Source organism: Carassius gibelio, chromosome A5, assembly GCF_023724105.1.
Source record: "Carassius gibelio isolate Cgi1373 ecotype wild population from Czech Republic chromosome A5, carGib1.2-hapl.c, whole genome shotgun sequence".
Classification (NCBI taxonomy): Eukaryota; Metazoa; Chordata; class Actinopteri; order Cypriniformes; family Cyprinidae; genus Carassius; species Carassius gibelio.
In genome coordinates, this window is record NC_068375.1 from 27,519,891 (window position 1) to 27,532,952 (window position 13,062).

At 35.0% G+C, this 13,062-nt stretch overlaps 1 protein-coding gene across 1 annotated transcript in view; it reads left to right on the forward strand.

Annotated features, from left to right (window-relative positions):
- The window catches only part of LOC128008966 (voltage-dependent N-type calcium channel subunit alpha-1B-like), a 92,961-nt gene that overhangs the window by 12,495 nt on the left and 67,404 nt on the right, over positions 1-13,062 (forward strand). The window contains exons 4-6 of the mRNA XM_052592918.1: positions 11,860-11,951; positions 12,134-12,286; positions 12,413-12,600. Of these exons, the coding sequence (XP_052448878.1) occupies positions 11,860-11,951; positions 12,134-12,286; positions 12,413-12,600 (433 nt within the window). The remainder of the gene's footprint in view (positions 1-11,859; positions 11,952-12,133; positions 12,287-12,412; positions 12,601-13,062) is intronic.

Genomic DNA, 13,062 nt, shown 5'->3' on the forward strand with positions numbered 1-13,062 from the left:
AACACACCTATGCACACACATCAAGCTGTGTAAATGTTTAAGATGGTGGATGCTGATGATGTGATCCCTGCGGATGCATTATTCAGCATGCCATGCGCGTCCAGTAGCCAGATGTCAGTGTAATTGCAAATCGCCAGGCAAACAAACAAATAAAAATAGCTTTTTGTGTTAACCCTGGTACTTAATTGGGTGGGTGACAAATCTGTTGTTTGTCCCCTCTGATCGCATCCCATAATGCCCTCAGGATCTCTCCTTTTCTCTGGGGTCCTCTTGCTTGCTTGTCTCTCTTCCTTACATCACTCTCCTCTCTTTTGCCTTCTGGGATACTCCTCCTTTTCCCCTCAGACTCCTCTTTCTTTCATCTTCCCTCATTCATTCACTTTCCCTCTTATCATTCATTTCTCAGAAGTCTCAGTTTCTTCTTTCTCTTGAATCATTCCACAGGCCTGCGTGCTCATACGCGTCAGAGCCCGACAGTGGCTGTTAGCTGGGAAGTCAGGTTGACGACAGGAAGTGATGATGCTTTAATGTTATTAGCTGGCCGTGTTGAGAGAGAGACTCATTAGTCACTGAATATAAGAGCTGACAGCGAGTGCTGTCTGCATCGATTACCTTATTTTGTTGCTGAAAGTATTCCCTAGACATACATTTCTCTGGTTGACAGAAAGTGTTGGGAGATTTGGTAATTTTTATTTTTTATTTTAAAGGTTTTTGGGGCCTGGTTTAATATTTGTCTTGCAAATAGACATATTTAACAGGGACATAAAGATAACGTGCAGCTAATTATGGAATTGGCTTTCCAAATTAAAATGTATTTTTAAGTATCTAAAAATATAATTAGAATTGGAACAGATTTGAAGAGAGATTTAGCATTACATCACTTGCTGCATGTTTCTATCCAGCAAGAGATTCTTGTTCTGAATTTGTTACTTTTAATATCTTAATAGTGTATTTAAAGCAGGGCTTGAAAACGAAAAGAAAATTCAATCGGTTCACTCCAAGCAGAATCAATATTTTAGAGTTTCTGTTCCTGCGTTCTTCTAAATTATTACCATTCTGAAACTGGTTTGGGTGGAAAAAATACCAGTTAATAATGTTATTTTTAAAAAACAATATCATGTGTCTATAATTCGCCTAATAATAATGTAAGGTGCGTCGTTTCTATGTGCAGGCTTTACAGTTCTTACCGTGCGCTAGCTCGTTGGCTTTGTTGGAAGGAGGACACAGACAGGGAGCTCGGCAGATCATAACACTTGATTTATTAAACAAAGAGGTGAACATTAGGAATTAGCCACATCTGATTACACAGTGTGCGTCATCTATTTCTCTCTCTATCTACCTCTCATAACTGCGCACAGACTATTCTCTTCCACGATTCTACTCGCTGGTCTCTGTTCTCGCGATATTACCTTTATATCTTCATTAAAGTGAAAGAAATTAATTTTAACCTTAATTTTCACTCCCTACAATAATGGTAATGTAATAATAATAAAGTACAGTGTTTTATTTACTCAAAAAGAAAAAGAAAAAATAGAGATCTAACGTCAGTCAATAACCCGCTGTGGTTAGTCATCTTTTCTAGATTTTGGCCAAATGTAGGCTACTAAAAAAAAATCTATCAACACTTTAAAGACATCAAAGTTTTTTAAGATATTAAAAAATATTTGCTTCATTGTAAAAAATAAATAAATAAAAAGTTGAGGCATTGCATTTTATTAACCCTATTACTTTACGAATTAATGAAGGCTAAAATGCCTGTAGCCTAAAGCAAAATATTTACAAACATTATAAAAACAGCTATTAGTTTCTCTCGAAAACAAAAAAAGTTTAGGCTATAAAAATGTCAATCCAAAAACAAATTACTTTAAGCTGAAGCTGATGCCTGCATCTCTCATCCGGCATGAATCCAAATGTTTCCATGTTCCCGACGTATCCGGATGCTAAAATATTATTTATTATATAGTGTTTGTACTTTTATCTACATAAAACATCATCCTTCAAATTGGCTTCATCAGCACAGTGAGGTGTGGTCTCTCTGAACGCAACATGTTGTACAACGGAGCAGTCTAACTTTTTATTTGTTTCTTTAAATTATGTTGTGTCAGCGCTATGGTCATACCAAAGCTGGTTGATTATATAGAAGCAAGACATTATTCAAAGCTGTCAGCTTTTGCAAAATAATTAAAACTGTAAAGCTTTTGCAAAATAAAGAAAACTTCTCTCTGCAGTTTCGTTTTCCTTTCCGAAAACTTTGGAACGTGTCACAATGAACCGTAATTTAGCACACTTTTTCTTTCGTTTCATTAATCTGTCAATATGATCTAAGTGAAATATATTTAGTGTATATGCCTATATTCCTTTTTATGTAAGCCTATACGTTTTTCAGTTTTCTCCATTCACAGAAGTGCTGCAGATGTGTGATCTGTTGAATTAATCTCACATATCCTCAGATAAACTCTAAGGGCGATGCATTGCCATTGAGACTGACCTATGATGAGTTCACAGCTGAGAGGACATTTCACTCGCTGGCTTCAGCGTCACATTTGCATATGCCATACTACTGGAATATGGATTCATTGACAGCAAATTTCAAATATTTAATGGAACGATAAAATAAAGTTATTAACCGGTTAATGGCCATTTCAAATTTTCGATTCTGTTCGGAACTATAAAATTTGATTTTGTTTCTGTTTTCTGGTTGTGTTCCTGTCAAAATTCCGTTCGTTTCCGGTTTTCGTTTTCATTCCTGGAACCGGTTCAGAGCCCTGATTTAAAGTGTATTTTTATTCTCATGTTGAAAGTATTTTTCTGTTGTCCTTCTCAGAATAATCGAGAAACTTTGGTCCACTGCTGAAGGGACCTGCATTTATTTAAAAAAATGACTGATCAGGTCAAATTATGTGGCTTCTCCATAGATCATCCAGTGACTATGAAATAGTGGTATAAATGCTCCATCAGATCTCCCTAATGATAAAATGGCCTGAAGTCATGATTATAGCTGTGTTGAGCTAAGTAGAGCTCAAACAGAAAAGCTGTTATCCATAACAAGAGACACATGATGTGTTGTGTCTGGCACTCCTCACATTATCTCCACATAAAGCATTGATCGGTGGTTATTGTCCAAAGAGCTTGAATGCACTCACATTACGCAGAGCTCACAAATGATTGCCTATTAGTCGCTTGTTAGATTCAATTTTTTTATTTTTTATTTTAAGGCCTTCCATTTTGTACTTTTCAGAATAATCTGACCATGGCCTCTAAGTTAAACGAGTTTCTGACTCCAAGCTTTGGTCTGTATTTTTTTTTTTTTGTTGTGAAGATACGGAAACTTTATGGACACAGTTCACAGATTTTTTTCTGAATTATTTTTGCATTCACTATATCTAATATTCATATGGTCTACTAAGCTACAAGAGCACTGAGCTCTTTAATTGATTCTTCTATTTGAAGTGCATGGCCACTGAGGTCCGGTATCCTATTTGCTCTCATAAGTTCTTAATATTTTATTTCCTGGTACTCTAGATGTTGTCCTTCATGGCTGACATTGTGTGGCATGGAGATCTATCTATCTATCTATCTGTCTGTCTGTCTGTCTGTCTGTCTGTCTGTCATTCATTCTATAATTCATGGCAATGAAAAGGTTTTAAATTTCAGACAAAAATTTTGCACATTGACTTAAATACTCGTACTATTTCTGATATTCAAATTCAAATAGCAATTTTGGTTCTGTTTGCTACCTCACTTCAAATTCCATTGCTAGCAATGCCATAGTCATGGGTTTGATTTCCAGAGAATTTGTTAAGTGATAAAATGTTTGTCTTGAATACGTTGCAAGTCAAAAAAAGCATTTGCCAATTGCATAATTGTTAATGTCATCCTAAATATGTGCATTTTTGGAATGTTGCTCATCCAATCAGGTTAGATGACTGGAGATAAGTATCATTGTGACAAGTGGGGCGGGGCCGAGGGCCGTGGGAATGGAGCGAGACCGGTTGATTTGGAAAGGAGTGACACCTGCTCCACTCACCGTAAGGATCGAGATTCTCTTTCGTTCCTCTCCCTTTCTCATGCTCTATCCATCATAGTGTTCTTATATGAGCGGTGGAGACCTTTGTCTCTATGGTGATGAGACTGGCTGTCTCCAGTGTGTTTTCTTCTTGCTCAGAGGTTAGAAAAGCCCTCGACTTTCTGCCCCAATGTATCAATTCAGCTTCTGAAACAACACTTATATATTCTAGAGTGTGGCCAGTTAAGAAGATGGCTTCTAGTGAGGTTTAAAGCAGCACCTAGACATTGTGTTCAATTATCAAGTAATAACTACTGGAAAAAAGGACACTCAGATGCCTTTTGGTATAAAAATTTGTTCCAAACAATGATGCCACTCCCAGAAAACCTAAAAAAAGTGCATGTTAGTCCCATGATTAGTTTCTGTTTGTGATGCAACATGGTTTACTTGTGTCTGTCATGCACATTCATTCATGTCTCAGAGATTGGGTGAGGAAAAGGAAAGAACCGGGATGCGGCAGCTGTGTAATTTGTATTCAAATCTGCTCATCTATGAGCCATGCTCGACAATTATGGAGTAAGTGTGCACCATGCCAGCCCATTATAATACACCCCAAATGCATGAACTGTTTGGCCAACTGTTAAAATGCTAAATACACAGCTAGCATTTCTGTGTATATGCCTGAACTGAGAATGATCATTTAGCTCTGTGCCACCAATACATTTTATGAAGTGAATTTGTCTTATTATATAGTGCATTAATCCTATCTTAGCCTTATTATTTGTTTTCTTTCTATAAACATTTACAACTGTTATTAAATCAATAGCCTAGAATGGCCATAAAACTAGTCTTTATGGCTTTATAGCAATATGACAGAATTTTATCCTCTGCTGTCCCTCAAATGATTATTATTAGTTTTATTTTTATCAGGAGCACAGGGTGAATAAATGTAACATTGCACAGAAATACTTAATGTTGGTTAATTGGTAATTCAATAAACAAGTGCAAAACTAAAAAAACAAAATCTATTGGAATACTATTCTTATATTAAATACAAAACGAGGGTGTATTTAACCTTGCTTATTATTTCATTAAATGTAATTCATTGTCATTTTATTGTAATTATTAATCAATATATCATAATATCATAATATTTTATAGTGAATTATTTCCCTACATTTGAAACATATAGCAGAGATGCATGATTTTCATCACTCCTTTACACGGAGCTATTTTGATGGGTCTTGAAGACCTTTAAATGCAAGCTTGAAATTGTTTATTGTATGTCTTTTTGTAAATGACAGAATTTTCATTTTTGTGTGAACTGTCCCTTTAAGGATGCAAAAGAATTCCTCTATAGATTCAGTCAGCAGCACGTAATGAGATCTAATCTAATCTGCTTCAAGGGAATTGATAGCTCGTGTTCACAGCGGGTTCTGGAGGGCCATTACCGAGGGGTTATGGAATCCATTTACAGATGTGCCATATGTTTTTATTATTCTTGTGATATTGAGAGGTCTGTATGCATCTCTGACCACTGAAAATGAGAGGATACCAGAGAGATTTCACATTGTAGAACAGAGAGACATTCAGTGGCATGAACAAATGGTGCTCAGATCAGCGACTGTAGTCAACAAATTTAAAATGTCTTCTTCTATTATTTCAATAATTTTATGGTAAATTTCCATCTTCATAAGGGTTTCTATTGTTTTTCTGCGCCCAGTCTCCCTTAAATTACTTCATTATTTGTGTGAGAAAGCAATGAAACATCCCAGCAACGGACTTTGCACAACAGCTCGATGATATGTGTTCTGTACTGTTCTCAAAAATGCCACTCATAAATTCGACTGCATCCAGGAAGTTCAGATGGATGTCTTTGATGTCACCCTAGAGCTTTCTTCAGGTGTTTTAGACCTTCTGCTCTTCTGCCTCTAATCATGGCGTTTTCTCTGATGTTGTGTTGTTTGGTCCAAGCAAACAAAGAAAAACTGCATCCCGGCTTCTGTTGGCTGGAGTAATAACCTTCCGGTCAAAGATCAGTCTGGAATAATGCATGGCATCTCAGCTGTGCTAAAGACAGGTTGACTTTGACCCCTCATCTTAGCTAATTTGTGTATACATTTTGCCTATTATAGAAGCTGGAGATGCTGCCTGGAGTGATGCCGGCACAGTCAGCGAAGACAAAAAAAGCCAAGCTGCTGGCCTTAGTTATCTTCCAGTTCTCCTGTTGGTATAAAGGCTGTTGGGAGAATCTTGCCTTCATTGCTTGTTTTTTTTTTACAGTTGAGTCTTCCTGCACTGGGCCATGAGCTGATCTCTTCAGTTTCATTAAGTAGTAATCTCCCAGCAAGGGTTTGTGTGTTTTATGGCAGCTTGTTGCTAACTTAAGGTGTTTGTAACTTAATATATGTTTTTGAATGTGATCGCTGTGTATCGATCACTTAAATGGCAAACATTTCAGGATGATTATGTAGATTTAAAATGCATCCGTCTATTTTTCTGTCAGTCAGTCAGTCAGTCAGTCAAATTGTTCATTCAATTTTGGGGAATTTAATTTACATAATTATTTTATTTTTAAACCTGCTTTCATAATTTTTTTTTTTATAAAATTTTTGCTTATTTTCAAAGGCTTTTTATGCATATATTTTATATTATCAAAGCCATTTTATCAGAGCTTGAAAAAAAAAAAAACGAAAAAGGTGAAAATAGCATGATTTTATTGCAAAAATGTTAAACTGTCATTTCCATCTCAGGATGCTATTAAATGTATAATACACATTCAATTGTGATTAGATGGAAATGACGCTGTGTTTGAAATGTTCAGAATTATACACATTTATACACATTCTGTTTGTCTCTGTCTGTACACTGACCATGGAGATAACTTTAAAATAGTGCTTAGTGTCATCTAGGTGACATCCTTCGGCCTATAATTAGTGAAATAGCCTCTCAGATCTTCTGAAGACTGAACAGTGCCTATAATGGCAGTGTATAAAACTTTAATGTGTTTTGGATACAGCTCTTATAATGATCTGGCCTCGCTCATGATTGCAGCAACAAGACCCGAGTGATATTTCTAGAGATTTCTTGCACAAATGGTGCAACGTCAAGCAATTCTTCTCTCAGAGTGACTTAATATACAGAGACATGGAGCAGATAACACAGTCAATATTTTGTATGCTCATATTTTAAGGAGTAACACAAGAGATGTGGGTCACAAATGAATTGTTTATTCATTAAATAATTGTTTAAATCATTTAAATAATTGTTGAAATCATTTAAATAATTATTTAATTGTTGCAATCATTTAAATAATCATTTTATAGAGTTTTATAAAGCCATGTATTTTAGATGTAATGGGAGGAAAATTTTGAGAAAATGTCTAATTTAAAAAACACAATATATCAGAATGGAACAAAACATACAGTACCTACTGTTTTATTGAAAAATGGAAGATATGACTGAGCATATTTTTTTTTACAACTATATATTTACATTTACAGCAATATTCAGATCCAACCTATTTTTTAAATGCCATTGAGAATTTATAAATAGTTATAATTATATTCTAGTTTATAATTATATTTTCTGGATTTGCATTTATATATTTTAGATTTATAACTGCATGTATACATATTCAGAATTTGCAATAATGTAGTGATTTACGTTTATGTTTTCAAACTGACAAATATATTTGCAGGATTAATAATTTTTTGGTCTGATTTACATTTATGTATTAAGTTTTACAACTATATATTTGGATTTTCAACCATATTCAGATCAGACTCATTGCTAACTGCCGTTTATAATTATAGTATAGATTCTGATTTAAAGGTATATGTTCAGGATTTGCATTTTTATATTCAGTGTTTATACAGTGCAGGTATTTTGTGGATGTATGATTATGAAGTATATAGTTGTACATCTACTTTCAAATTTACACCTGTATATTCAGGATTTACAATAATATAGTATATTAATCTTTTTTAATGTTTCTAATTATATATTCCAATTTGTAACTATTATTCAGATTTGATTAAATGATGGCTTTACAAACTTAATGAACAATATGAAATTAGCTTCTGCTTGCATGTGACCTCTGTATGATGGTAGTACAGAGTCTTTTATTCAAGCAGTTGAGCAGGTTCTAATCTCCCAGAGCTGTTGAAGGAAATCATGCAGAGTATCATTTTACAAAGGACTGTGTTTGCCTGAGCATTGGATTTCCCTGGTGGATGTCTAGAGCATTCTCATGTCTCAGTGTTGTCACAGGTTGAGCCATCCTCCCAGGTTCATTTAGTGAGAACACTGAGGAGAATTCATACTGTGCTGTATATAAAAAGCCAGCATTTTTCATTGCTGTGTTGAATCTGACTTCATGGCTGAGGAACAAGACAGAAGACACTTAAAACTGGAGATGTAATAGCAGAGATGCATCTTTTGATGTTTGATGATCTGATGTATCTCTCAGTCTCACGAATGTGGGAGTAAACTCTAGTCATTTTGTTGGTTAGTATTACGTACTCCACTCTAGTTTACGTAGAGAGTTTATCAGTTGCTTGATTTATACAATGAAAGGATACAGTGACCACTGACCTGGGACTGTCAATTTTTGACAAGAACAAAAAAGCACCATAAAAGTTGTCTATGAAGTTTGTGCAGCATATTCAAAATCTTCAGAAGCTGAAATATACATACATTTAAAGGAGGGGTGAAATGCTCGTTTTCACTCAATATCCTGTTAATCTTGAGTACCTACAGAGTAGTACTGCATCCTTCATAACTCCAAAAAGTCTTTATTTTTATTATATTTATAAGAGAAAGATAGTCTGTACCGATTTTTCCCAGAAAAACACGAGCGCCTAGAGGCGTGACGTGTGGGCGGAGCTAAAGAATCACGAGCGCCAGTAGGCTTTTGAGTTGAGAGTGTTTGAAAGCTGTGACACAGATCCAGAGGCTGAAATTTAACAAGAGCAGCATCAGCAAAGGCGGTATGCTATGTGGTATGTACTGAAACTATATATATTTGCTTAGCGGTTTTGGAAAATGACTAAGTTCCACTTTGTCGTCTTTTTTTTTTTTTTTTTTTTTTAAGCTGTACGTTACATGTGGAAAGTTCAGTTTGATGACAACATCGCATGTTGTTTACTTGATGTGCTTAAGCGCTGATAGCTAAGTTAACAACACAGCGATATTTGAAGCAGTTTTACTCACCGCATGTGGTTCCAACACACAATCGTGACCCTTTTCCGTTGGGACTGCATTATCCTTAAGAAATAAACGATGTGCAATCCGAAATGCAGGGAACAAACAAAAACACTTGCACAACTCCGTTGATGCTCTGTAAAAATAAACTCCATCCACTGGTCCCTTAATGCTGTTTCTCTTTTGGTAATCTGTGCAGGGTTGTCTTGCCCTGGCAACCAAAAACACACTTCTTTTGTGACTTTTCGCGACGCTCTCGCTCTGATCAGGCTGTGCTCAGCCTCTCAGTGCTCTGCTCTACGGGAGCGCGCGCTCTTCCGGCAGAAGAGCGCGCACTTAGGACCCATATAAGGAAATTCCGCTCCATCTAACGTCACACAGAGCCATACTCGAAAAAAACTTTCCGAAACTTGTGACAAACCGGAAGAGGTTTTTTTGGAACAAAAATACTCCTTCAAAAGTACAACTTAATTTTTGAAACTTTGTCCATGTTTAGCATGGGAATCCAACTCTTTAACAGTGTAAAAAACTCAGTATGCATGAAATAGCATTTCACCCCCCCTTTAATATATAAAAGTAAAGTTGTTGTTCACTAAAATTACTTTCAAATGTCATTCATTTCATTCAGTCATTTACATTTACATACATTCAGATGGCAAATGCTATTGATTTTTTTGCACTTTTCACAAGGGTTATGACGCTACCAAGTTTGAATATAGAGAAACAGATTTCATCTAATTTTTCAGCAAAGTGTTCCTCAGACAAGCCATTCAAAAGTTTGGTGTCAGGAGGATTTTACATTCTCTTTGAGACGGATGCACTGATGGACAGTAAAAATCATTTATATTGTTGCAAATAAAATTTACAAACTTTCTTTTCACAAAAGGATCCTGAAAAAAGTATCACAGTTTCTGCAAAAAAATGTAGCACAGCCATTTTAACAATGGTAATAATAATAAGAGATATTTCTTGAGCATCAAAACAGCATTTTAGAATGATTTATAAAAGGTTGTGCGACACTGAAGACTGAATTTGACCATTTTTTTAATCAAATACACGCCACTTTGGTGACCATAAGGGACTTATAAACCATAAAAAAAAAATATTACCAACACCAAACTTTGAACAGTAGTGGAGCTCACATGAGGATGATGAAATAATTTTTATTTTTGAGTGAATTTTTCCAATAAACTTGAATTGTCTTTTCATATTTCCTTGCCCTGAGGAGACAACAAATGTAGAACAACCTTAACAGTGCAAATGAGGTTATATACTCTAAGCAGAGTTCTCTTTCTTTAAATCTGAAGCCACTGACTTCAGCATCATCCAGACATATTTAGTTAACTGTTGCTGTGTCCCCATACCAGCTGCGAATCCAAGCTGTGCTTTGGGCAATAATTTGCATATAAAGTGAGGCCAGGCTCTTCTGTATGGTGTTTTAGTAAAAACCACAACAGAGCACCCTTCTGTGGGACAAAAGAGAATGAAAGAGAACTGAGGATAAAGTGAACACTATTAATATATTAATGCAGAGTGTCCACCATGTGAAAGCCTGAGAAAAAGTAGAATGGTCCGAGTTCTCACTAGTCATAAACGTTGTGTGTATGAGAGAATCAGACAGGAGTACTATGATTGTGTGGCTGCGCACAAGAGATTGGGGAAGATTTTTTCCACAATTCAGCTGCGAGCTGTTCTGAAGATGGCCATGCATGACTGTGAGACATCTGATGAAGTCTAGTTCTCTTGATTATGGCAAATGTTTTATAGTAAATGGTTAGCTATCATTTTTATATATATATTTTTTTATATATTTATTTTTTTTATAAGAGAGCTTTAAAGATATTTATTACACATAAAAAATGCACTACAGTAAAAAAAATACAACAGTTAAAAAAACAGTAATATTGTACATTATTATTACAATTTGAAATAAAATGTTTTCTATTTTAATATATTTTAAGATTTAATCATATTTATTTATTAGATTTGGCAAAGTTGACTTTTCAGCAGCCATTACTTCAGTCTTCATTTCACATAATCATCCAGAAATCATTGTAGCATTTCTTACTGTGATGTTGAAAACAGTGAAACATATTTAGTTTTTTTTTTATTAAGGATTATATATATTGAAAGAGCACTGTTTATTTGAAAAGAAATCTTTTGTAACATTTTTATGTCTTTACTGTCACTTTTGGTCAGTATAATGCACCCCTGTTGGATAAATTATTTAATTCATTTAATTAAAATATATTATTAATCAGTAGTGTACATGTAACAAATAAAGATGCCTTGAATATATAATATTTATAGTCAAAATGATTTACAATAATTTTGAATGTAATTTGAAAACTTTAAATGTGAATATTAATAAATTAAATATTTTATAGATGATATTTAATGATTTTCTTTGCATTTGATACTTGTTGTGGAAACAAAGCATTGTCTCAACAGTGTCACACAGTAAAAGTAGCTCTTCAAAAAAAAAAAAGAAAAACGTGTTAAAATGTATGGCTGCCTTTATATTGCAAAAAAGGGTTTCCTCACAAGGGAATCATCATATTTGAAAGTCCTTGGTATCAAAACTTGAAAACCCATTGCAGAAGCTCTGAATTCTCATAAACTGTATCATTTGTGTGTTTTCTCAACAGGATTCTAACCGTGGTGGGGCCAGACTTTGATTTGCGGACACTCAGGGCAGTAAGAGTCTTGCGGCCACTCAAACTCGTGTCTGGAATTCCAAGTAAGTTATATGATTTTTTTTTTTTTTACAAACAAACAAATAAGAGGATACGTTTAGAAATTGTTTTTGAAAAATAGTTTCCCAGCTTACTAGTATTTGCATTTAGCTGTCTAATTGAATGACTGTTATTACTATTTATAACTAATAGCAGTACATACTGTATCTTCTCTGTATGTGATAAGGTCTCCAGGTGGTTCTGAAGTCCATCATGAAAGCAATGGTTCCTTTGCTTCAGATTGGCCTTCTGCTCTTTTTTGCTATCCTCATGTTTGCCATCATTGGTCTAGACTTCTACATGGGCAAGTTTCACCGCACCTGCTTCAGAAACGATACTGGTATGTGAGATTTAACATGCTAATGGGGCTAAATTGCTAAATTTCAGTTTATTGTGTTTATAAGCACTTATACACTGTAAAGATCACTGTGATAATTTACGGCTGACAGTAATTTTGTTCTATAAGGGGAACAGGCAGCTGACTTTCCATGTGGGACGGAACTTCCAGCCCGGATGTGTGAAGGCGACACAGTTTGTAGGCTATACTGGACCGGTCCAAACTTCGGCATAACAAACTTTGACAACATCCTGTTTGCTGTGCTCACCGTCTTCCAGTGCATCACTATGGAAGGATGGGTCGACATCCTTTACAATGTGAGTGCAATACTAATAGCTTATTGCCTATTTACTGTTAAACAAATTAAAAACAAAAATGACTCTCGTTATTTTGTGGACTTCACTACAAAAGAGAATATTGATTGTCCGTTTTACAGTTGTTTAAAATTGGACTTTTTATTTTTTGTTAAAACCTAAAAGTTGTCGGTGTATCTTTTACATAAACTATTGTTCAAAGCTTTGGGGTCAGTAAGATTGTTTAAAATGAATGCTTTTGACCAAAGGTGTCAGTAAAGACATTTATAATGTTCTTCAGAAAAAAAAAGAATCTTAAGAAAAGCATATCACAGTTTCCACAAAAATGTTAAGCAGCACAGCTACTTGAGCAGCAACTGAAGGATCTTGTGACACTGAAGACCAGAGTAATAGCTTCTGAAAATTCGTTTGGGTGATAACCAGATGTGTTTCAGTATATTGGATCTATGCAGATGGTCTTAAAGG